The 22,562-nt window shown below is 40.9% G+C and overlaps 2 protein-coding genes across 6 annotated transcripts in view; both read right to left on the reverse strand.

The window, feature by feature from the left end:
• Positions 1 to 9,469, reverse strand: part of lyst (lysosomal trafficking regulator) — a 36,517-nt gene extending 27,048 nt beyond the window's left edge. For 4 of the 5 annotated variants that reach the window (XM_088384565.1, XM_088384567.1, XM_088384564.1 and 1 more), the window contains exons 1-3: positions 9,304 to 9,469; positions 8,335 to 8,609; positions 2,557 to 2,645 (exon numbers count right to left, since the gene is read on the reverse strand). In XM_088384565.1, the coding sequence (XP_088240691.1) occupies positions 2,557 to 2,645; positions 8,335 to 8,415 (170 nt within the window). In that variant the 5' untranslated portion in view covers positions 8,416 to 8,609; positions 9,304 to 9,469. Of the gene's footprint in view, positions 1 to 2,556; positions 2,646 to 6,312; positions 7,915 to 8,334; positions 8,610 to 9,303 lie in introns of all 5 variants that reach the window. The other variant, XM_088384566.1, reaches the window with a different exon arrangement.
• Positions 9,470 to 10,178: 709 nt separating this feature from the next.
• nid1a (nidogen 1a) lies at positions 10,179 to 21,076 on the reverse strand. Its single transcript, XM_088384310.1, has 20 exons — positions 20,707 to 21,076; positions 19,001 to 19,294; positions 18,591 to 18,817; positions 18,222 to 18,526; positions 18,006 to 18,146; positions 16,870 to 17,121; positions 16,516 to 16,716; positions 16,197 to 16,433; positions 15,953 to 16,090; positions 15,407 to 15,535; positions 14,796 to 14,939; positions 14,393 to 14,512; positions 13,766 to 13,993; positions 13,464 to 13,636; positions 12,835 to 12,961; positions 12,577 to 12,748; positions 12,302 to 12,459; positions 12,097 to 12,220; positions 11,232 to 11,344; positions 10,179 to 10,680 (listed from the first exon to the last, which is right to left on the reverse strand). Exons 1-20 carry the CDS (start codon positions 20,908 to 20,910, stop codon positions 10,550 to 10,552), a joined length of 3,618 nt encoding a protein of 1,205 aa, XP_088240436.1. The 5' UTR covers positions 20,911 to 21,076; the 3' UTR covers positions 10,179 to 10,549.
• Positions 21,077 to 22,562: the final 1,486 nt, after the last annotated feature.

Consider the following 22,562-nt stretch of genomic DNA (forward strand, 5'->3'; position numbering starts at 1 on the left):
GTATTGCTCCTCAAAGTAACAAGTGAAATATACAATAGCAGCATTGACACAAAAGCAAATCAAATCACAAAGATTTAACAGTAATAAAAAAAATAAAAAAAGATCAAATTGTGACATAAGATGAGGAAAGACAAGCACTCACTAACAAAGAATGCGTGACCATTACACAACCATCATGCACCAAAATATATTCGTGTGTGGACGGATTTGGACCAGCCGTTCGGGAATCTACCAAAATTCCTGATGGCAACCACGCCCCTGCATATAAACTATATCAATGAAATACATCAAGTGACAATTGTGGCAGCACACTCGACACAAATAAACACAAAAATAAAACAGCTTAAATTAAATTGACTACGTTGGCTTTGACATTCAACCAAGCCGTATGATATGTGCTGATGTGATACCACCGGAATCTATCTCATGTCCGACAGACGCAATAAACAGAATAAGCTCAATTCGTGTTCTTTTTACCTACAGAGTGATTCTGAATAGCCATTGCCTCCTCAGCGGCACACTCTGGTTGCATGTTTGTTTATACAAAATGGTGGGGAGTTAACAGTGGCACAGTACAGTTGCCCGTGACCAGCGATTCATAAAATTGTTAATTAGAAAAAAATTAATTTGTTTTAATTATAATTTAATAATAATAATTTAATTTAAATCTTTCAATTGCCATCTTTGAAGGGAAACGTTACGCAGAAACAGACTTGTGGTGCAACACTGTCAAATGTCCTATTAGTTGTCCTTGTAGTTGATAAGATATTTTTCATTTGTCCCATATCCAGTATACAGCAGTAATAATTCAGGAAATTAATAAGAGCAATCAGAAGTAAAAAAAACAAACAAACAGGACTTTAGAAGATTCAAAGATAAAAATATACATGACACTAGTTAAAATAATGTGAACATCAATTTTTGAGCGACAACATATAGAGTGGTACTTTTTGGGTCACTATGTAATCCTTATTGTACAACAGAATTGCAGTAAGGGGGGAGCTAGAACTAATCTGACATAGTACAAATTGCCAAAAAGAGGCCAAACTCAGTTATTAGCACTCCACTAACGAGTTTTATCAAATGTAAATGTAAAATATAGGCAAGCGTCAACAAGACATACTGTCTATCCAACGTGTCTTTGTGTTTGTTGTTTAAGAAACACATAATGTCATCTACACAGTTGAATTCACCCGTTATCTCTCCTAACAATGTTAAAGTCATTTGAAAACACATATTGCTATAGTGAACCATAGCTAGATATAGTCAGAAAGAAAACCTGGCTTTAACAATCACAGACACAATAAATGTATTGATAAAAATGCAGAGCTCAAGTCTATCGTATCCTCTTCTCAAACATATTTGGTTGCCTTACCAAATAATATTGGGAATGACAGTTTTCTTCCCGCCATCTTGCGTATATTCCAAGCTTGACTGCAGCTCGACCGCTGGCTGTATCTGCATACCTTCTCGCGCGCCGACTGACTGAATTTTCTGTTCTGCCGAGCAAATTCCATTAAATTGGAATTTCAAATGGAAGCTTTCCAGATTCGCAGCAGATCAGCGTATCACATGAAAGCATGTGATGTCACATGGCAAGGGGACTGGCCTTGGGAATACTGAAAGAGCCTCCAATGACCTGCAGAGGACCTCTGCAATAGACCATCACTCACAAAACCTGCAATACCAGTACAACTGTGATGGTGACAAGCTTTGTATTGCCATGCTTTTAGTTGTATTTACAAGAAGATGGTGGGATTTTGGGAGCGAATTTAGTCATTGCTACAGATAACGGTTGATCAGAAAAGCTGTTGCAACTGATTCGATTTGTCAACATGTACAGTAGATAAGACGCTTTGCTTATTTGGGATCATTGATAGCACAGAGTTGACAGAATTTCTTAAGTGTTCCTTTACAAAGTATTATGTGTATTAAGTAATATGTTGAAACCAGTTTCTAACATTTTGGTCAGTGATATAATAATAGGATAGCTTATGTATACATACACACATGTAGTGCACTCTAAAACTACAACACAGACAATGAGGCATTCTTGATTTAGATCACAATATGTTGGTTGAATCGATTGTTGTGGCTTGTAGGGTGTACATTCTGTTGTAACAACAGTAGGAAACGTCAAATCTTATTTTCCAGATCCAAATATTAAACTGCCTGCAGCTCTTCAGCTTTTTTAGAGAGCACCGATTTCTCATAGACACGCACAAATCAACTCTCGGATTACACTTTGAATTCCAAAATGTCCCGTGCTCAGTCTTTCTCAATGGAATTTTTTTATTTCCTGCATGTAATAATGTCTGTAACTTGGACAACTGTTAATATTTGTCAAGTTACAGTTGGGCATAAACAAAAGCAATGTTTACCTTATTACAATTTTGTTTATAAAATTCATAACTGTGCTCCCAATCACTTGCTGCACAATGTATTAATACCCAACTTCACAGTGACCCAACACTCTGTCCCAATACATACGATTAAATGAAGATGATGATAATTAAAAGGCTGTCTTATAGGCAGGAGGCTAATAATGGCACCTACCAGAATCTCAGTGCATCTTTGGTGTGCTGAGGGTGATGCTGCACATAGTGGAAGAGACAGAGGAAATTCTCTAGACTCTGGAGGCTGACCTGATAAGAGACAAATACACCGATAAGAACATCACAGATCAGAGTATCAGGAATCAAACCAATTCTATTCTTGACAGGATTGAAAAGTTCAAATATCAAAACACACTGGTCGATACAAACAGTGGATGCGTATGAAGTCAGATTGGGGTCATATGATTTGTATTTGGAAAAAATAAAACCTGGGGGAAAAACATTTTTTTTTTTTTTTAGTTTGTTATATTTCTCAGAATTCAAGCTCAACACGTGAATTTTCAACTACAAAAACTTCTGACCTCAATCTAACCGCAAAGATGTGGAAAGGACATGCCCTTGTTCAAATACCAGATTTTTGTCATGTAAAATAAATAAATAAATAACAAGACCAAGATAAATAATTTTAAAACATTTGCCATCTTTAATGTGAATAAAAATAAACATAAAAAGTGCTTGTACACTTGTGCACATAATCTTATGACTGGAATGTGGCTGTGCTTACCAATCACATTCAAAATGAAGTTAAATGGAGTCAGCACATACTTGACACTATTTAGAGTCTCTCTTTACCCCAAATATAGTTCAGATGTTCTAGTAGGCTTTTCCTGACAGCATAAAACACGGTCCAAAGAAAGCTTCCAGCTTCAAAAGCATTTTGTTGTTCAAATGTATCAAGAGTAAAGTACAAAAGAATTTCCAAGGCATCAAATCGGAGACCGTTACAGCACTTTAATACTTTAAAGAGTTGCACAAGTGAAAGCTTATTTCATCCTATACAAATTGTTCATCCCATGTCAGTCATCATTTGATGTCAAGTCCAAATGTTTTGGGTCCAGAGCAGCAAAACTAAAGCCTCACTGTTTGAATGCTTTGAGAAGGGAATGTAAATAACATGCATATGCCATTTGTCTTCACCTTTGAGTCCTCAATAGCTGATTCCAGGACACGTTGTTATATTAATGCGGGGTGACAGTTCATTGACATAAAACAGAATAGTAATACAACTGTGTCTTGTTTACAAGCAAGCGAGACATATTTGTGAAATTGATTACTGCAAAAGAATCCGTATCAACTTCCTTCCTGTGTCACAACTGTCAAAGCAAGTCATGTTTTTGTGTTATTGGAAATTATGATTACGATTGTCTTTGTGTTTGCGAAGTTGAATATGCCTAAATCACTGGTGCCAGATGATGCAGATGGAGACTAGACTCATCAGGGTCTAGGAGGTGACCAGCTAGGTGGGATGGGGTCACTCCACCAGGGTGCACCAGAAGTGGATAAATAACCTCAATCAGTGTTGTGGCTGTGGACATTTTCCTCTAATGGGGGAAAAGGGAAATGTGGTGCAAGATGATGCCAATTTCCAGGCAAGGGTTGCTTGTTTTCCACCTCTGAAGACTTTAATCAAATTTTAGAATACTTTGTGCACCAGCCAGATGAGATGATTTGATAAAAGAGAGATTGCCCAAACGTGTTCATATACAGCTTGGGAAATCATCAGCTGGAACTGGAGGGAATGTATTTGAAAAAAAGTAACTGTCCAATTTACCGTTTACATTTGAATTGATGACTTACTGGAAGATTTTTGAATTTTTTTTTTTTTTTTTAATCAGAAACCATCTCAGATTTAAGAGTACTGGCCCACGACAATACACTCTGCTTCAACTAATACTTTGGATTAAGTTTCTGGGGATTTAGCACTACTGGGCATCTGTTGCTGTGACCCGCGTCTTTACACGGGAGATCACGGGAGGCTGAGTCATGGGAGTCTGGTAGATGAGTCACTCAGCCTGCTCCAGCCTCTTCTATGAAGTGCTCGGTACACAATTTAGCAGTGAGGCAGTGAAAAGGATGTGATCCTTTCCTCGTGAGAGGGGATGAGGGGGAGTGTATAGGTTATGTAATATTTGTTGTTTTCCGTTCTTCCACTTTGACATCCCTACTGATCTAATTGGACATTTGGGTGATGAGCATCATGAGGAGGCCCTAATGTTCGACGTTACCTTATGAGCGATGAGTCACAACGCTGGGCTAAAATGTCAAGGAGCTACTTTCATAAAGCATGTTTGCTCCTTATCTGCACTCAAACACGGTGCAGGAAACGAAATTTCTTTAGACAGATAGAGATTGGTCCTTTTTTTTTTTTTATTATACAGTATTTTACGACAGATTTTTCTGCAATAGTGCACATGGTCAGCCACAAGTGTTTGTAGACTCTCCAGTCATACAATTTCCTAAACAAGTGTATCGTTCCAGTTAAACTGCAAAGAAGGCTGCGGTCAGCTGCTGTCAGCCAGTAACCAAAGATCAAGATTACTTTTTCCTCAGCACAGAATCTTATCTGCTGGATGAAAACTAGTGGAGCACAAGCTATTATCATTTAACTCCTCAGTGCATCCATCAAGAGAATATCTTCATGTTGACCCCCTCAGGCTGCCAAATTGAGCAGCAAAGAATAATTGGACATTACGAATGATAAGAGCAGGCCGACAATATGTTACACAGTGTTTTTAGGACTAGTCACAACAACATACAGGTGGGGGAAAAAAAACTGTGACGCATTTGTAATTTGAATCGCCTCAACCTGACAACGATATGAATAATTCAACTAGTCAGGTAGTTGTTTGGAACAGCAAGTAGGACTTCTGCTTGAAAATGAAAGCAGATGTGGAAAACAAAAGTCATGTGGTCGATCTAGAACAGGAAAACGTCTTTGATAAGATTTGGTAAACATCGTCAAAAAGGCAACCAGCTAAATATCATTAGCGTCAAATGATTATAAATCACTTTTAATTGACGGAGTATGATAATCACAAGACAATGTTTTTCATGTGTAGGCCGCAGCAGTTGATTTTCCATCACTTGAGATAAAGTAAATGTAGTTCATTTGTTATACGTACAATGCACAACAAATTTTTGTTGCAAACGTGTAGCACAGGGACTAAAAATCAAAGATAAAATTTAATGGACATAACCATTTTTTTCTTTCTCAATGATAAGGTTTACAGTAAAGTATAAACTGTTTGTTTTTCTCTTTGCACTTATGTAACAAATGAGTTACTGTTGAAACATGGTAACACTTGGAACTGATTAATTCAAATTTTATTTGAATTTGGAAATTCAAAACAAAGATCAAAGATCCACCCTGAATGAGTTCTAAAGTATATAGGTCATGTTCAACAGTGCTAATTCTGTTTTCTTGTTATGAAATAATGCTATGATAATTTTTGGTATTCAAATAGGTGCCTTTGCTGGCAGTGCCTCAAAGCAATAAAAATCGAATTACCAAATGAAACAATTTGATTTGTATTTTTCATTTCATGTCTCAATTATTATCATTATCAAGAAGCTGTTTACGTAATACAAAGATTATACACAGACTGACACTTTAATTATTTGCTATTTCTCTGCTCCCAAGGTTCTGACATGATATGGAAGGAACAATTTGTATGTTATTTGGTATTAATCAATAGCAAACAAAAACACAACAAAAATATTTTGCAATACATTACACATGAATGCAAAATCAAATTAAATCAAGTGTAATGTTGCTAATAGAATGAGAAATAACTTTTTTTACAAAGTGCTTTACCATTTGAATCATCTTTTTACCAACTGAAAGGTCGTTTCTGAGCTGAGAAAGTCTACGAAAAGTAAAGCGGCCGGAATATACGAAGTGTGTCGCAATGCTTACATGTTAAAATCCTTAGGTAGTTCTTTTCTTCACCAAAGCCTTTTGGCTGTAATTTCTTTCTGTACAAAAAGGGTTATTCTTCCAGTTAATGAAGAAACAGAAGTGAGCTTTAATCCCAATGTATGCTTTGAAAATCAGGCGCTTCATATGCCTTTCTTGGTCTTTTGAAACATCCCCTTGACTTAAAACGAGACTCGACAATCCACCACTTCGTGTTTTTATTCCTGGCCACGAGCCAGAGAATCATTCCACTAAACTGAATTACCTAATCAAAATTCAACAAGACGTGGACATGGAAAGCAGCCTTCACACGTTCACTCAGCTATGCGGAGGCGATTTGCCTTTGCTAAAGAACACATTATTCAATGCTATTTTAAGCTTAAGAACACTCTATAAGGAGAGCCTTGAATCCAAAGACCCTGAGGCTAAAATAATAGTTTGTTACCATAGTGTGAATGTCCAATCGTAAACGGGACTATGGGTGGGTGCAAACAGCAAATTCACAACCTTGTTGTGGTTTCCCAACATGACTCATCGCAGCTTTCTTTTTTATTATTTTTGCACAAAGATGCCATTTTTTTAATGTCACTTCTGCATTTGCCTGAGATGGAAATTAAAACACATTTAAAAAAAAAAAGGAAGTCAGTATAGTTAAGATACTTTCACATCACTGACCTAAAGAGAAGGTCAAGTAGAAAAAAAATCTTTATAGGTTCTATGCACCTGCACTGGTCAAAAGATGACATTCTAATTATTATTGCATTTGTTGCATATGAATTAAGTGGTTAATTTCACCGGTTTTTATCCCTCTCATGAGGTGGCCATTTTGCCGCTTGCTGTATAAAAGTAACATCACAGTTGCTCAGGGCTTGTGGATGCAACAGAATGAAAATGCAAAAAGCTAAAATTTCACAATATTTTCACAAGTTAATTTTAGACTAGACAAAAACAAAAGAGAGTTGAAGAATAAGGGATGAAGAAGCATGAGGTTGTGACGATAGTGTTGAGTAACTGAGTAGTTGGATCAAATTAAAGTTGTGAAGTCAATGAATAATTTCGAACTCAATTGAAATAATTGTGATTAATATTATTATCTCCATAATCGCCCAGCCGATGAGTCACATCGGACAAAAGCTGACTGCTTTATATAAATGCCAAGAAACAAAAAATACACAAGGAAAAACAAAAGTCAAAACATTTGCAGGAAACTTCAAAAGGGGAGAACTTTTAGGATTCCACAGTCTGTCTTGAAAGGGTTACTCAAACATGAGAACTGATGGATTAAATGATTGGTAAAAAGAAAAAAGAAATAATGGATTAAAATATTGGCAAAATTAGATCATCCATGGCCTAACGCAAGTCTCGTGATCAGGCTGGTACTAAATGGCTGACGGTGGGAGAACAACTGAAAGAGCTGCAGCATGCTGATCGACTTAAGAAGCAATCTCTACAAATTCTGAATTGAATACACCAGCCTCCACCTGAGCACGGTAACTCCATGTCAGCCACATGACATCGAGAGGATCACAGGCGAAGGTTTTTGCCGTGTCCCGGGCAACATGAAGAATCACTTTGTTCCAATCTTTCTTCCGCATCTGATTACTGTGAAAGCGTGACAAGCGCTGCATGACTTTAATCAATCCTTCAATCTTACATATGACAATTAATAAATCGGCACACACACAATACTCTCATTCTCAATTTAAATTATTTCAGATGCTTGGATTTATTTTAAGACGAAAAATCCCCTATTGAAAGAAATCATGCAGATCGGTTATTTATCTGTTCTGGTTAAAATTTTAGAATTGACATTTTTTGACTGTGCTCATCACTCGCTCACTCCTTCTGAAAAAGCAGAAGCAAAATATGAGGCAAAATTAAGATATGAGTAGATTGAAAACTGCAGTGGAGATATTTGGAAAAAGTAATTTTAGATTGTTTGCTCCAAAGTGCTCCAATGTAAAAAAAGCATGACACTGATCTTTTCTAGATGAGTTGAGTGTGGCACTTTGCAGCACCTACCTGCAGATCCGCTCCTTGAAGCCTACAGTCCATGTATTTTTCCCACATATAAGACAAGTCGCTCTGCCATGGACTGGCCATGATGTCCACGCCTCCAGGTAGAACGCCAATCAAGATGCTGAGGAGGCCAGGAGTAATAATGAAGTGAACATTCCCAGTTCTTCCAAAGTTCTTCGACTAGCGTCGACCGAATCCCCAAATGATCTCTGGAGTCGTTCATAGCAGATTCATGCTTCACTCCGCTGCTTTTTCGCCCCCACTTTTTCATTCAGCATCTGCAGAGGTACCACATGACCCTTAGTTACTTCGAGACTCAGATGACGAATTTCTCCATCACACAGCAGCAACACGCACTTGTACCTGCACTGGTCCCGCAACTTGCGACACACCGGAGAATAAACAAAACAACACGGATGCGAGGGCTTAAACTAGCTATTTTGCTAGGCTAGCTGCTAAGTGACAGAAGCTGGTGAAGTTACAAATGTTCCACTACTCATTTCCGGTCCGGTCATGTTTAAACAAATAAATGCAGTCTGCTGAATCCTTTAAGGGACTTGCTTACCACATTTTAAGACCAAATAATTACTAAATGAAAGTTACCATAACTGGTGAGTTAATTAAAACAAAGTTATCGTTTAAAGAAGCATTCCAAGGGTTTGCCAACAAGCTTTTATGTTGAAAACTTGTTGGACAATGTCGTCTCTGTTCTCACTTGCTTGACTCTTCTAGCGTGAATGAGAAAACCCGAGTATTTCTAACCATACCTTATTTGAAATGAGCCCCAATAGTCATATACTCGCTTTGCATAATTTAAACCACTTTCTAATACTACGTGCCCCAAAATGTGGTAATATATTGGTAATTCTAATTCATCAGTATCAATGCCACTAAACTCGAATGTTGCACTGTTTGCATGGCAGCTGTCGACGCAGTTCGTGTATTGTTAAAGTTGGTTCTATAATTACTTACCTTTAATGGAATACAGAGTTCGCATGTCTCGTCTCCGTGCATAATGTCAAATGCAAAAGAGGATGAGAGTATTTCCACACATACCTGTTTTTCCTCCGTAAATGAAAACAACCTACTGGTTATTATACTGTCAAAAACTTTAAACCTTATTTTTGACTGCAAGGCACAATGTCCCCTTCATGCAGAGTGCAATACAATACAATACAATACAATTTTATTTATATAGCGCATTTTACAACAGCTTTAACAAAGTGCTTCACATATGGATATGGAACAATCACAAAGATAGCGAAAACAGTAAATTGAAACACAGACTAACATACTGTTAGTCAGTCAAAAGCCAAGAATAAAATAAGTCTTTAAACAAGTTTCAAAAAATTAGGCGTAGGGCACTGCAACACGGGATTATAATTGTGGTTTATTATTTAAAATACGGTATTTTTACGATTTTATGGAATAATGTCCTTGGCAAATCAACTTCCTTGATCAATTTAGGTTTATAATATTTTCAGAAATGTATGGAATCTACATAACAATCACCAGGGTAATTTGAAATTGCCGTAATCTCGATCAAGAATAAATTTGTTTTGATCCTTAAGACAAATTGCAGGGAAATTTCGCTAAATGAATTTGGTGTCTGTTGGGTTTTTTTTCCATTGGATGACGCACGATTAAATTCAGGAATAAATCACATCTCATGGTGGATTCGGGTGCAATATAAATTTGTGAAACGGCATGTGCAAATACTATTCCAACGGGACGTTTATAAAATGCCTCCCTTTAAAAAAAAAGTATGTGCTTTGCCTACTATTGTTGGATTATAGATGTAATTTCCTCTACTAAACACAAGAGGTCACTATGACAATGCAAACAAATTTGTTAGAAAAACCTTTTTATTTTTTTCTGCCCACCATGTAAACTCATCCCACAAAGCTTGAACAGGAACTTCAATCATAACTGACAATATTACTAATAGAAACAAGCCCAAACCAACAGGAAATAGTGTCATGTGTTACTATAACGTATTTCACATTAAATTACTAATCCCTTGAGTTTTATTCTCAGTTTATGTGCACTCGGGAAAACAATGTCAACATAATAGTGTCCATATTTACAATTCTGTTGGGATTTTATAATGTAAAAATGCAGATAAGAATAGCAATGAGCAATAAATGGCACAGTAAATTCACCTCAGTGGCATTTTCAGCGCTTACATCACAGTAACGCCGAGTGGCTTCTATTTTGCTCAATACTCGCCGTTTCTCTCGACACAGCCCACGCCAACTGCATTGTCGGGACACTTGCAGGAGCGACCGTTGGGTGTTGCTAAGCAGAGGTGTGTACAGCCGCCGTTGTTCACCGCACAGTAGTTTTGTCCTGTTGGAGGAAGCATACAGATGCAGGAAGGCCCTATTAAAATAAACGAGCATAGCAGGGGAGCGACAGGAAACAGCCTCTTCGTGGTTTGTTTTACAGACATATACATGCTTACAGAAAACACATAGCTAACTGCAGATGTTGGAGGCCCTCCCACTGGTCTGTACATTCCCTGGATTCATGCATGCAGCCTTATCGAGAAGGGAGGATGAGGCCTCGGGCTGTTGTGTGTTCAGTCATATTCAGTCATATTCTCACTCGGTGTTATCTTGGTCAAAGAGAGAAGCTACACTTTATGGTCGTAAAAACACCCTTGGAATGCTTCAAAGCGGGCCCAGTGCTCATAAAAAAATGGGATTCATTGAAGGCTAGATTTAAGGCCTGACTTGAGGATAGCCGATAAAAGTATGAGGGTCAAGGCCTTTCTAAGAATGGCTCATGAGGAGGACAGTAAACGAAAGGTGACACTGAGCAGGAAGGGGACTTTGCTCAACTCAACACCGGAGAGAGAAAATGTCAACATGAATCCATATTGCGGTCATTGCATTCACCTGAAGGACATTGGGCGTAGGCTGTGGTGATTCCATATAGCTTGGAGCGTTTCTGAGGCTGGAACTCGTCAGACTCCCTGCCCGTATAGCGGTCCACTGTGACCACAGCGTCCCTGTAGTAAATAATACAAAAAAAAGTAAGCGATCCAATACTCAGACAGATGAGAAACTCCTCAACGTGACCAGTCTGTGTGTTTTGTGTCAGGAGTGAGTAAGTGTGGGCAGATGGGACTGGCAGAGTTTGTTGATGTGCAACTGTGGAAGCGTATACCTTCCCCCAACTGAGGTGGAGAAATTGCAAGCAGCTGCCACTTTTTAGGATGCCTTTCCACATAGACACACATACACACAAACAGACATCCCAACCCCCGCCGATCTAACACCGCCCAAACACACAAAATGAACCACATGGGGGAAATGCTAGACAGTATCAAGTTGAGAGTTTCTGAGGATGGGAAGGCATCCAAGCTTTTTAATGCCAGTGTAGTGCAAGCTCACATGTTGAATGCCATGGGAGGTGTGAAGTTTATACATTCTGAGAAAAAGTTGGAAAAATATGCATTTGAGGGTCAAGCCTCCATTATGCTTGATGTCACATGAGACTCATTTTATTCGTGCAACCACTTCAGATAAGTGCCAAGTCGTGTGTCTCTATGTCCTGGCTAATGACTGACCTCCCAGACACTCTTCTACTTGTGAGTTTGTTTCACAAACTTGAGTGAGTTCACACTTTGTTCACACTTTGATCATACACTTTAGTTATAATTACGCAGATTTTCTAGGGGCAATTTTATCTCATGTAAATACGACTTTGGTAACCATGGTGACTGGGCTCCAACAAGGGTGGGAAGCAAACAATTCAAACCTTCGCCAATCTGTGTAGTAGATGTTCTTTCCAAAGGAAGTGACTCCAAAAGGGTACTGAAGGCCCTCCAAGATCTGTCTACGGTCTCCTCGGCCTGGGTTGGTGCACTCCACTTTATGTGTGCCTACACGCAACAGACTACAATCAACTCTGATTTCCAAATGACACTTCATTGACCACTTCATCACCGCGCCCTCTGACCTACCTGCATCCACCCAACACAGCAGAGAACTCTGGGCATCGTAGGTCAAGCCGTTCGGCAGGCCCAGATCATCTTTAATAAGCACTCGTCTGTTGGTGCCGTCCATGTAAGAGGTTTCAATCTTGGGAGCGTCTCGGTTCCAATCGGCCCAGTACAGATTACTGTAACGATGACGTGTAGAAATAAATGAATGGAAACAATGTCTCTTATAGTTTTGTAGAATATCATCCAGCCAGCCATTTTCTGCGTTTTCTTTTTAAGAAAATACCATCACGCACCCATTGGGTGGGTCCACGATAATAGCACGGGGGTTGACGAGACCGGAGTCTACAATGACACGACGTTGGGAGCCGTCAAGCGAGGCCACCTCGATGCGGTCCGTCACAGAATCAGTCCAGAACATATTTCGTCCCAGGTGGTCGATTGCAATCCCTTCTGGACTCTGCAGATCTTTGACAAAAAAAAAAAAAAGTCAAATCCACATCTTAAAAATTTGTTTCTGACAACTGAGAGATGGATGTAAAGGGAGGTTTTACCTGATCTAATGATCGTCACAGGCTCTCCCCCCTGAATGCTGGCCTTGCTGATTGATGGAGACGTGATCTCGGTCCAGTAGATCATCTTGTCCACGCAGTCGTAGGCCACTCCAATAACTACTTTCTCCTGTGGAACAGACGCCAAACAACAGCTTTGAACCGTGCTTACTTCAAAAACGAGTGATCGCAAATACAAACATGAAGCAGATGTATTTTCTGACATTAATGACGAGACATAAATCTACTGCCGCACATTACGAAAAAGCCAGGCCAGACTTAAGAACAGCTGGTGTGAAAATCAGAGAAATGCAAATTTCAGTTCCACAGAGCTGATGTTTGTAATTAAGGAGAATGTCACCATGTCCCTCCAATAACGGGGAGGCAGGCCTTGAATTCAAGCTGCCGCGCTGGAAGCAGGATGAACACAACAGGAATCTTACAGCTTTTTACAAGCACTTTATGAGACACCTCACCTGACGCCTTGAAAATAACAGCTTGATGGTAGTGGAAAAAAATGTGCACCACTCATTAGACCACATGAATCAGGCTGCACTTGCTAGCAGCTGTCATGGTCTGCTTTGACCACGTGGATCTTAAACAAGATGAGAGATGAAAAGGGAAAAACTCACAGGTAGATGGAGGACAGTCTTGGCGTCTTCTTTCTTCATATCGTAACCTTCAAGAGGGACGTGCTCAATCCTGCCGCTCTGTGCGTACAGCAGATGTGTGCCAGGCGGCAGGGGGTAGATGTCAGGTCGAGGGGTGGGGCCAATGGGTGGTCTCACCCCACCATGATCAATACCTAACAGACAATGAAAACACAATCATAAATTGACAAAAATCATTTGTAGGAACGGACCAACTGTTTGAAATGTATCTGAAAATAATAGAATGTAAGTGTGTGATATAAAATCAAGTGTAATGAACTCACACATGGGTCGAGCACCAGGACCTGAGCGTGTCCCTGGGATCTCCTGTCCATTGCGGTCCACACACCAGCAATGCCCTGTGCTGCCATGGCACTGCATGGATTCATAGTTTCCGTTCTCATCACACGTGGGGATGTACTGCCCAACAGGAGGTCGTGGACCACGAGGGCCAAACTCAGTCACACCCAGAAGACTGTCTCTGTGGCTCTCACATTGAGTTTTTGTCCGCTCTGAAAGAAATGCATGGACATATTTATTTTCTTTCTCCTTGTTTTATCTTAAATGACACAAAAACTCTCCCTTAAAAAAAAAAATAAAAAAAAACAGATGCCAGCTGTGCAAAATTCCCTGCACACAGATGGTTGGACTAAAACAATGGTGAGAATGTGAATGATCCATTTTGTAAGTTTGTACTGTTGATTTTGTATGCAGAACTATGAACACTATTACAAAACTGGCTCCACTCCAGTGGCAGCCATCCAAAACAGAGCAGCTGGATGTTAGCAGACATAACAGAACACATGTTTCCTGTCAGTCCACCGAGGGGTGTGAAATCACATTGGCTGTTGAAGTCATTCATTGGCTTAGCGAGATTAAAAAAAAAACTGGCGGCGTGCCTTTAAACTTACCTGGGGAGCAATAAAAGCCATCGCCGTAGAAACCGGGCCTACACTGGCAGGTGAAGGAACCCTGGGTGTTGTAGCACACGGCGTCCTGGTGGCACCTGCCCGGCTGGCATTCGTCTATATCTTCAAGGCAAAAAAAACATGAGTTATCATTCCACTCATGTTATGGTTAGCGTTGCACAGAATGATTTGGGAGTCAAGCAAGGACTCCGACACTATGAATGTGACTTACGGAGTAGCAGCCAAGAAAGAAGCTATACTCTGAAATGTCCATCTGTTTTCTATGTTTTACTATCCCGTTCCAGCAAATACATGATGTAACCCAGCTCACTTCCCCCCGGCTCTTGAGCAGATGGTGCAACAATTCAAGTCTGTATAGTGGATTTGTGTCTCTGAGGTTTTATACCTTGGCAGACTCTTCCATCTCCTGTGAACCCGGGCAGGCAGGAGCAGATGTAGGAGGAACCTCCAGTGTAGCTGCATTGAGCACGCTCAGGAATGTCACAGGTATGAGTACCTTCTTCACACGCGTCCGTGGGTTGATTCACAGCTGATGGGTGAAGGAGGCCAGACAAATGCAGCTGAGTACATGTTTCGTGCTGAGGCTGAAATGTCCACTCGAAACAGCTCCCCTATCAAATGATTCACTCCCAAAGATGTATTTATGTCGTTTCAGAGTAGAGTAGGACTGGCGGAGCTAGAGGGGGGGAGCGCAAGGGCACTACCCCCCTCCCCAGATGATTAACCTTTCTTTTTTTGAATTTTTTTCCTGGGAATTTCTTTCCACATGTTCACCCTTCCCCGCAAGGAACACAAAAAGAATGTTTAGTAGCTGCATTTTTTAAGAAATCTAGGGTTTTGTCAAAAAGATTTTTGTTCTGTGGGTTGATGAGCAAACCCCAAGAAAGCAAATCCTAGCTCCGCCAGTGCTGTCACAAAAATCTATCATTACTCACATTTTGTTGCATGAAATAACAGCGCTTGTAAATGATTTCATTTGGTGAGCCGAGTACCTACCAACACATGTCTGCCCATCGCTGGCAAATTGATATCCATCGAGACATTCACAGCGGAAGGTGCCAGGCTGGTTGTTGCAAATAGCATGTGAGCCACAAATCTCAGAATTCTCTCTGCACTCATCAATGTCTAATGGAGATAAGTAACAGTTATCAGACAAGAATCATGTTAATAATAAATGACACGTAATCTCCTAAATCCGGATTTGTCAAATTTGTGTCTTTCATTAGCAGATGACAGGAAATCAGAGAGGAGAGCTAATGAAACGGTTCCAGATAGCATCTGTCTAAAATACATCCTTCCTCTTTGTACTGTATATGCCTTCCTGTCTCACTCTGGTTGAAAAGGGCAACTAGGACTATTGAAAAACGTTCTCCACGCGTGATTTCCCTAAATTAGTGAGATTGTTCAGTCATGAAAGACAAGGCTGGATTGACAAGAAATGTGTGTACGTCTAATCAACAAATGACGCCAGGGACAAGCTTCTGGGTTTTCTTGAAAGTAAACATTTAGCAACAATCTACGGAATATTGAAATTGACCATACCGTAACACGTGCGTCCGTCACCAGTGAAGCCAGAGGCGCACTGACATGTGAACTTGGTCCCCTCTCCAGGTCGACAAACCGCATTGGTGTCGCAGCCGTGTCTTCCTGTGAAACACGGATTCTCTTCTGGTTTTCCTCCTGAGAAAAGTCATTTAATTCATAGCAAACACAGTTTTTGCCAGCATGTCATGGTGACACGGCAGGAAATGAGCTAGGAAAAAAACAATAATGTCCCGAAGCTCACCGTTGATGTTTCCGATTTTGTTGCTCATGGCGAAGCGAATGAGTTCATTTTTGGGGTCGTACATGACAAAGACCTGGTCCACGTTGAGCATCTGCGTGGGCCGCATGTCTCTCATGGACTCATCATGCTGACAACCTTGGAAGGAAATGGTCTGACGCCACTGATACGTCCTCGTCTCGTCCTTGGTTCCGTCGGGCAAGTTGACCACGTACTTCCGCGTGGAGGATGAGGTGATTACTGAAAGGAAATAACAATTTTCTTCCCGTCTAAACATGTTCTTAAATTAGTACTGACATTTCCACAATGGGGGTTTACTTACAGTTGCTGCTGTACTGGTAGATCTCAGAGTAGGACTCCACCTGAACGGTGGAGTCGCGAGGCACCTCAGGAACTCGACCCTCCAGGGTTGTGCTCACCGCAAGGTGGTCGTGTTCATCGATTCCTTTAAACTCCTGCCTGATCGTCAGCTTTTCATTCCCGGGTAGAAAGGTGACCTCAGCCTGCCGAGTGAAAACTCCTCCTAGGAGACGAGCACAAAAAGGGTTAATAGAGACCACCCCAGCAATAGATTAGCTGCCGCCCCTTGGGTCTGCGCTGAGGTCATTCTTGGGAATTTCAACGAGCACAGCTGTATGACGAATTGTGACATTCGGATACTGAATCTCTCCCTCACCGATAATGCTGAAGCCGTTCTTGAAGCCAGGCTGCTCAAGAGCAAAAGCCCACCCAATCACACCGCCCAGCGCTGACAGGGGCATCAGCGAGGGTCCGAGGCTCTGAGGGATGTCACTGATGGCCACATAAGAGCGTCCGTCGTTCACCACCACGTAGGAGTGCAGATCGTTGCTGTTGAAGCGCTCTGGAGTGGGAGAGTTGCCCACGTACACCTGACCGTGTACTTTACCGTTCATCCGCTGAGGTTTTCCTAGCAAGACAAATAAGCATTGTGTCAATATTCATTGACGTTTCGCCATATATGGACTGTCGGAGAACAATTTCCAGGAAGGCGTCATCATCACTCTGTGAGGCAATGATTTATTATTGAGTTAAGTTTTTTTTTTTTGTTTTTGACGGGTTTGAAGTGGTACAAGATCTTTACATTTGCATTTTACTTCTTGACTTCTGCCTCATTCTTGTCAGAGTGCAAGCAGCCGAGATGATATCAGCTCAGTAGTACAAATAGGTGCTGTTGTGAATTTTGTCTTGTCTGAAGAGAGTCACTAGAATGATTTGTTTGACAGTTTTTACAGGGGATAGCTTTTTCTGATGCAGCCCACTATTTATTCTTTTTTTTTTTTGTTTATCTGGGATTGGGAGTGGGAATGCGGCAGCATCATACTACACCACTAGCACCAAACCTAAACAGTTGTGACATAAATGAATGCTCAAATAATTTAAAAGTAAAACATTCCACGAATCCCAACTAGAGTAAGTGAGGCCACCGTTGTATCAGGGGAAAACATTTTTAACCCTTTGCAGAACAAATTCAACTGCTATTTTATACTATTTTATCTGGTTACTTTTCATGGTTTTTTTTTTTATTATTATGGTGATATTTTAAGATTTGTAGAAGCCTTATTTAAAACTGATTACATGTAAGCGATTAAATGTTGTCCTACTCCGCAGTAAAGAGGCATGATGGGTCTATTTTGAGCAAATTTAATCATATGACAAAAAGGCTGTGAAATTTAAAAAAAGGAAATTAATATTGTCTCGGGATACATTGCCAGATCTACATGAACCCAACCACTTAATCTGTCCAAAAAAAGCAACTTCTTCTAATTGTATGTGAACATAATGTGGCCATACCCTCTGCCACGCACTGTATCCCATTGCCATAGAAACCAGGCCTGCAGTGACAGCAATATCCACTGGAGTGGTCCTTGCAGTCAGCAAATTGGGAACACTTTTGTCTGTTATTTGAGCATGTGCCAAGGTTGTACGCAAACACTGAAACACAGAAGCACAAGCAGAAAATGATATAAATTCAATCCAATGACATCAACAGGCAGCATTACAACTCACCATCGACATTTATATCCGTGTCCTCCACCACCAGCACTTCTGAATTGTCGGGTCGGTAGGGCTGGTATTGAACGGGTTCTACCTGGATCTGTCCCTCATCTGGTTCAACAGGAGGGTAAACCTCTTGCTGTCCATTCGTATACACAACGCCCCTGGAATCGGGGGCTTCTTCTACGTCGACGGTGGATCGGGACAATGTTGCCTCAGTGGGCAGCTCGCTCACCTCTCCTGGAGCCACATTAGTAAAATAAGGCGACGTTCCAATCTCATAAACCCAAACCCCCCTGAGTCCTGAGTTGGTCTGCCTAAAAGAGTGAAAACACATTTTTCAATGAAAGCAACACAATGGAAATGTACGACGTGACTTACTCGGCTAAAGCACTGATGGATGCGTCTTCATCATTGGTGGTGCGGTAGTATGGGCCCTGACTGGAAAACAGGAAACCTCGAACCAGGCCTTTACTGAAGCCAGCGTGCAGGATGACGCTAGTCTCCCCTACGGGAGTATTTGTATACTGTATCCCATCTCTGGGATATAGCATTATAGCATATGAAGAAGACCCCACTGATGCAATGGCCAGTTGAAAGGTGTTTCTCTGTTAAGGCAAAAATGGCATGAGCATTTAATTCATGAGTGTGCCTTCAGTATCTATTTGCCATTCAAACAGACGAGTGGCTGATGCTGACATAGTTTGCAGCCCTAAAGGCCAAAAGGTCACGTCTACAAACCACTCAGACATCTTCTATCTATCACATGATTACATCATTATGAGGCTCACTTTCTTCTCGCCGGTGCTTTCAGTCTCCTTTTGGGCGACGTCTATCCAGGTGATGACCACCACGTGGGTTGGACTGACTTCTTGGTCTTCTGGGAAGGCTCTGTTGATGTGCTCCGCAGCCCGACGAAGCACATCCGGGCTGCTGTCTTCACGGAAGAAAACGTTCCCCTCTGCATCGCTTGTGTCAAGATCTCCGTGCAGAGCGGCGATCATTCCGAAGGGAGCGGGCATTTTGCCAAGGTAGGACGACTCGGTTTTGGGCTGTGCGGTGGCGATGAAGCCGTTGGTGTTGATCTGAAATGACAAGATGAGGATTGGCGAGGCTTGTAACTGGGGATGACTTTGTTCACAAGAACTAGGACAAACACGTGAAGGACTGTTCCAGTCCAATGTGTCCCACTTTGATCTCTATCCCAAACTCATTAGACTAATGATCCAAGGCTGCTGCTAGGCGGCACATGAGCACTGATGAACGAGATGCCATTGGACAAAGATTTTACTTTCTTCGCGAGGCAGATGAAAAGAGGAGTTGGGATCATGTCAAAAACACACGCAGACGCCCCCGGCACATGGGGCTCCTTCACTTCCTGATCAGGAGGTGGGCGGTGGGGGGGGGGAGCAAGAGCGCTGCGTTTCCTGTCCTTGCCCCTGACCAGCAGCCCCAGAGAGCCTCAAGTAATCTTCATTACAGCCACTTCCTGGCCCAAAAGCTGGGAAAATGGTCAGTCAGTATGCGATTTAGACCTTTTAAGTAAGTTGCCATCGTATCATGACCTTTTATTGTATATTTGTTTTTTGGTCGGTTAAAGCTTTGTCAGATATGGAGGTGAGTGTTTCCCCACCGGGCACAGACACAGACACTAGTTCTTATTTTATCTGCTGCGTGAAGAATTTTAATTGGAGCTGACTAATATGTTTGTGGTGGGTGATGTAACGGAACAGAGGGGAAACCCCACGCATGTTTTTGTTTTAGTAAAAAAAATATTTATTCCCATGTTAGGGCACAGATATGCAGGAAAAAATATTCCCACATGACTCAAAAGTAAATGATTGGACATCGAAGTTGCAGATGGAAACCTTCACAAAAAAAGTTTGTCAGTTAAAGACAGTATTTGTAGCTATATGAATTCCTCTGGTAACCAGAATCTGGTTAAATACATTATTCTCTCATGCATTAAAGCTGAAAACAAAGACACAGCCCTTTTATTTAAAAAGCAGATTGGGGGAATATAAAGGGTTGCTTGTGTGTCCCACACAATGGTGGATCTTTCATACAAATTTGAATTGTTGCATTTTTTTACATTAATATGCTCCTCATAAGAACTTCAGTGATAGGGCAGGAAACAGCTGAAAACATTACTTTTGGGAAGTGGGCTACATTCACACAAAAGAAAAGCCAACCACTTGGTTATATACTTAAGTATGAGGCACTTTGGGCTGTAGGTCAACAGTGAAGTGATAACCTGGGGCTGCAAGAATGTGAGAAGGACACGTGCATTCCAAACGATTCATGCAATCTTTGTGATAACCAAGCCAATATTTACGAAAAAAATACGTTATTCTTTGACCCATATGCTTTTGTCGTTTGATAAACCCCAAAGAAGTGCGTAATTGCGCAAGACCATCGTGGATAGTCCAACCAAACCAGAGGACGTTTTGAAGTTTTTAGTTCTATGGTAGTAATAGTAAAATGCGGATTTACTTACAAAGATGCTGTTAAAAGTGCCATCATAAAAGAGAACAGGCTTTTCCAGTTCAAGACTGTGCGTGAGGTCATCGCCCGCGTCCAACTGTTGATCTCCAGCGCTCGGACCGAACGGGAAAAAGTCTCCTCGCGTTAAGCTCTGAGCCGACGCCACCATTGCGAGGAAAGAGGCGCAGACGAGCCACGCTTGCTCCAGCCAAGCCATTGCTCGTGTTCTAGAGGGGCTTCGGAGCAGTCCTGGTTGTGCTTGAGTCTGCAGCACAGTGACCGGAGCGGAGGAGGTCCACGGAGCAGAGTGACGCCCGGCCTCCAGTGAGGAAAGTTCAGGCAGAGTTTGAAGGACTTGGGGCGGAGTTGAGCTGAGCTGAGGGGGGCGCTCGGGGCTTCTTTCATCACATAGCAATACTAGAAAAGGAAATGAGAAGGAGGGCATGCTTGATCTTAAAGGCAGATTCCTCAAGTAGTTTCTTTCACTTTGGAAAAAAAAAACACCACAAATCTCACATTAAGCTTTCACTTTACTTTTACGTTGCTATATGACCACACACCTAAAAAATAATAACTTCTCATAGTGCCATTATCTTGACCAACATAGAGACTACACTATCTTGGAAAACTTATTAAACTTAGAATAAGTATCTTATAATCCACATTTGTGTAGTTTAAAAATGTATATCTGAATAAATAAATTAAAGAAATAGATAAACAAATTAATTAATACTGATTCGGTTAAAGTAAGCTGCACATAAGAATTGTAAGTGGATATTTAAAGAACAGTTATCAAATTAAATGCAAATACACTGAGATTAAAACATAAACACAACTGAATCTATCTATCTATCTATCTATCTATCTATCTATCTATCTATCTATCTATCTATCTATCTATCTATCTATCTATCTATCTATCTATCTATCTATCTATCTATCTATCTATCTATCTATCTATCTATCTATCTATCTATCTATCTATCCATCTATCTATCCATCCATCCATCCATCCATCCATCCATCCATCCATCCATCCATCCATCCATCCATCCATCCATCCATCCATCCATCCATCCATCCATCCATCAAAAGGTTGTTTTTCCTTCAAAAAAGAACGAGGAAGAAAAAGGGAAAAGAAAAGTTGTCTTTGTTTATTTACAATCTTTACATCTACCATGACCAAGGTGTTGTTGTTTTTTCATTTATTGTTATCTGCTGAATTAATTATGCAGTCCCTCAAGGGTCATGTTAACTCTGCCTGGATTTCCACCACACCTATTGTTGAATAATCATACCTGTTGAAATCTCAAATTAGTTTCATCTCCTTTCTTAGGACTTACCTCAGGTAACATCTTGTCAAGTGAAATTTTACTTATTCAAACTACGGCAGTGGAGAAGAAGCCCAGCTTTTGCCATCCTGAAGTGAAACGTCCTTTACTGTATTATCTACCTCAGTTTATAAAGAATCCAAATAAAGGATCCACTGTGTGAAGATCCACTGAAGCCATATTAGTGCATTTGGAGGCAAGCCAGAGGCCCATCGGGGCACTGACATCACCGCATGGCCCAGTGACCACCAACAGAACTTGATGGCCACTTGGATTAAAAAAACATTATGACCACAGACTAGGCACTCAGCATTCAGGTTTTGAGAATATATTTTTTTCCTCCTGTTTTATGGATGGACAGCCACTTGAGTCTGTTAGCTCGTTTTCGTGCCAGTTGACCTTAATGCGTCATCTTCTTAAACTTATTCATTCTTCATAACAAGCCAATTTGCCTTGTTTTGAATAGTTGAGCCAGCTGCATCCACATTGTGTTTCTGGACCGTATAGGCTACCTCAGATGTTTATACAGCAGACAAAA

Source organism: Syngnathus floridae, chromosome 9, assembly GCF_059516105.1.
Source record: "Syngnathus floridae isolate MCC-2025c chromosome 9, RoL_Sflo_1.0, whole genome shotgun sequence".
Lineage (NCBI taxonomy): Eukaryota > Metazoa > Chordata > Actinopteri > Syngnathiformes > Syngnathidae > Syngnathus > Syngnathus floridae.

Bases quoted from the DNA above. Each gene is read 5' to 3' on its own strand.
- nid1a (XM_088384310.1), bottom strand. From the start codon at position 20,910: ATGGCTTGGCTGGAGCAAGCGTGGCTCGTCTGCGCCTCTTTCCTCGCA. The intron at 12,460-12,576 runs GTGCGTGATGGT...TCATCGTTACAG, and splicing joins ATCGTGGACCCACCCAATGG to TAATCTGTACTGGGCCGATT. The intron at 11,345-12,096 runs GTTTGAATTGTT...TATTTACTACAG, and splicing joins TACTACACAGATTGGCGAAG to GGACGCTGTGGTCACAGTGG.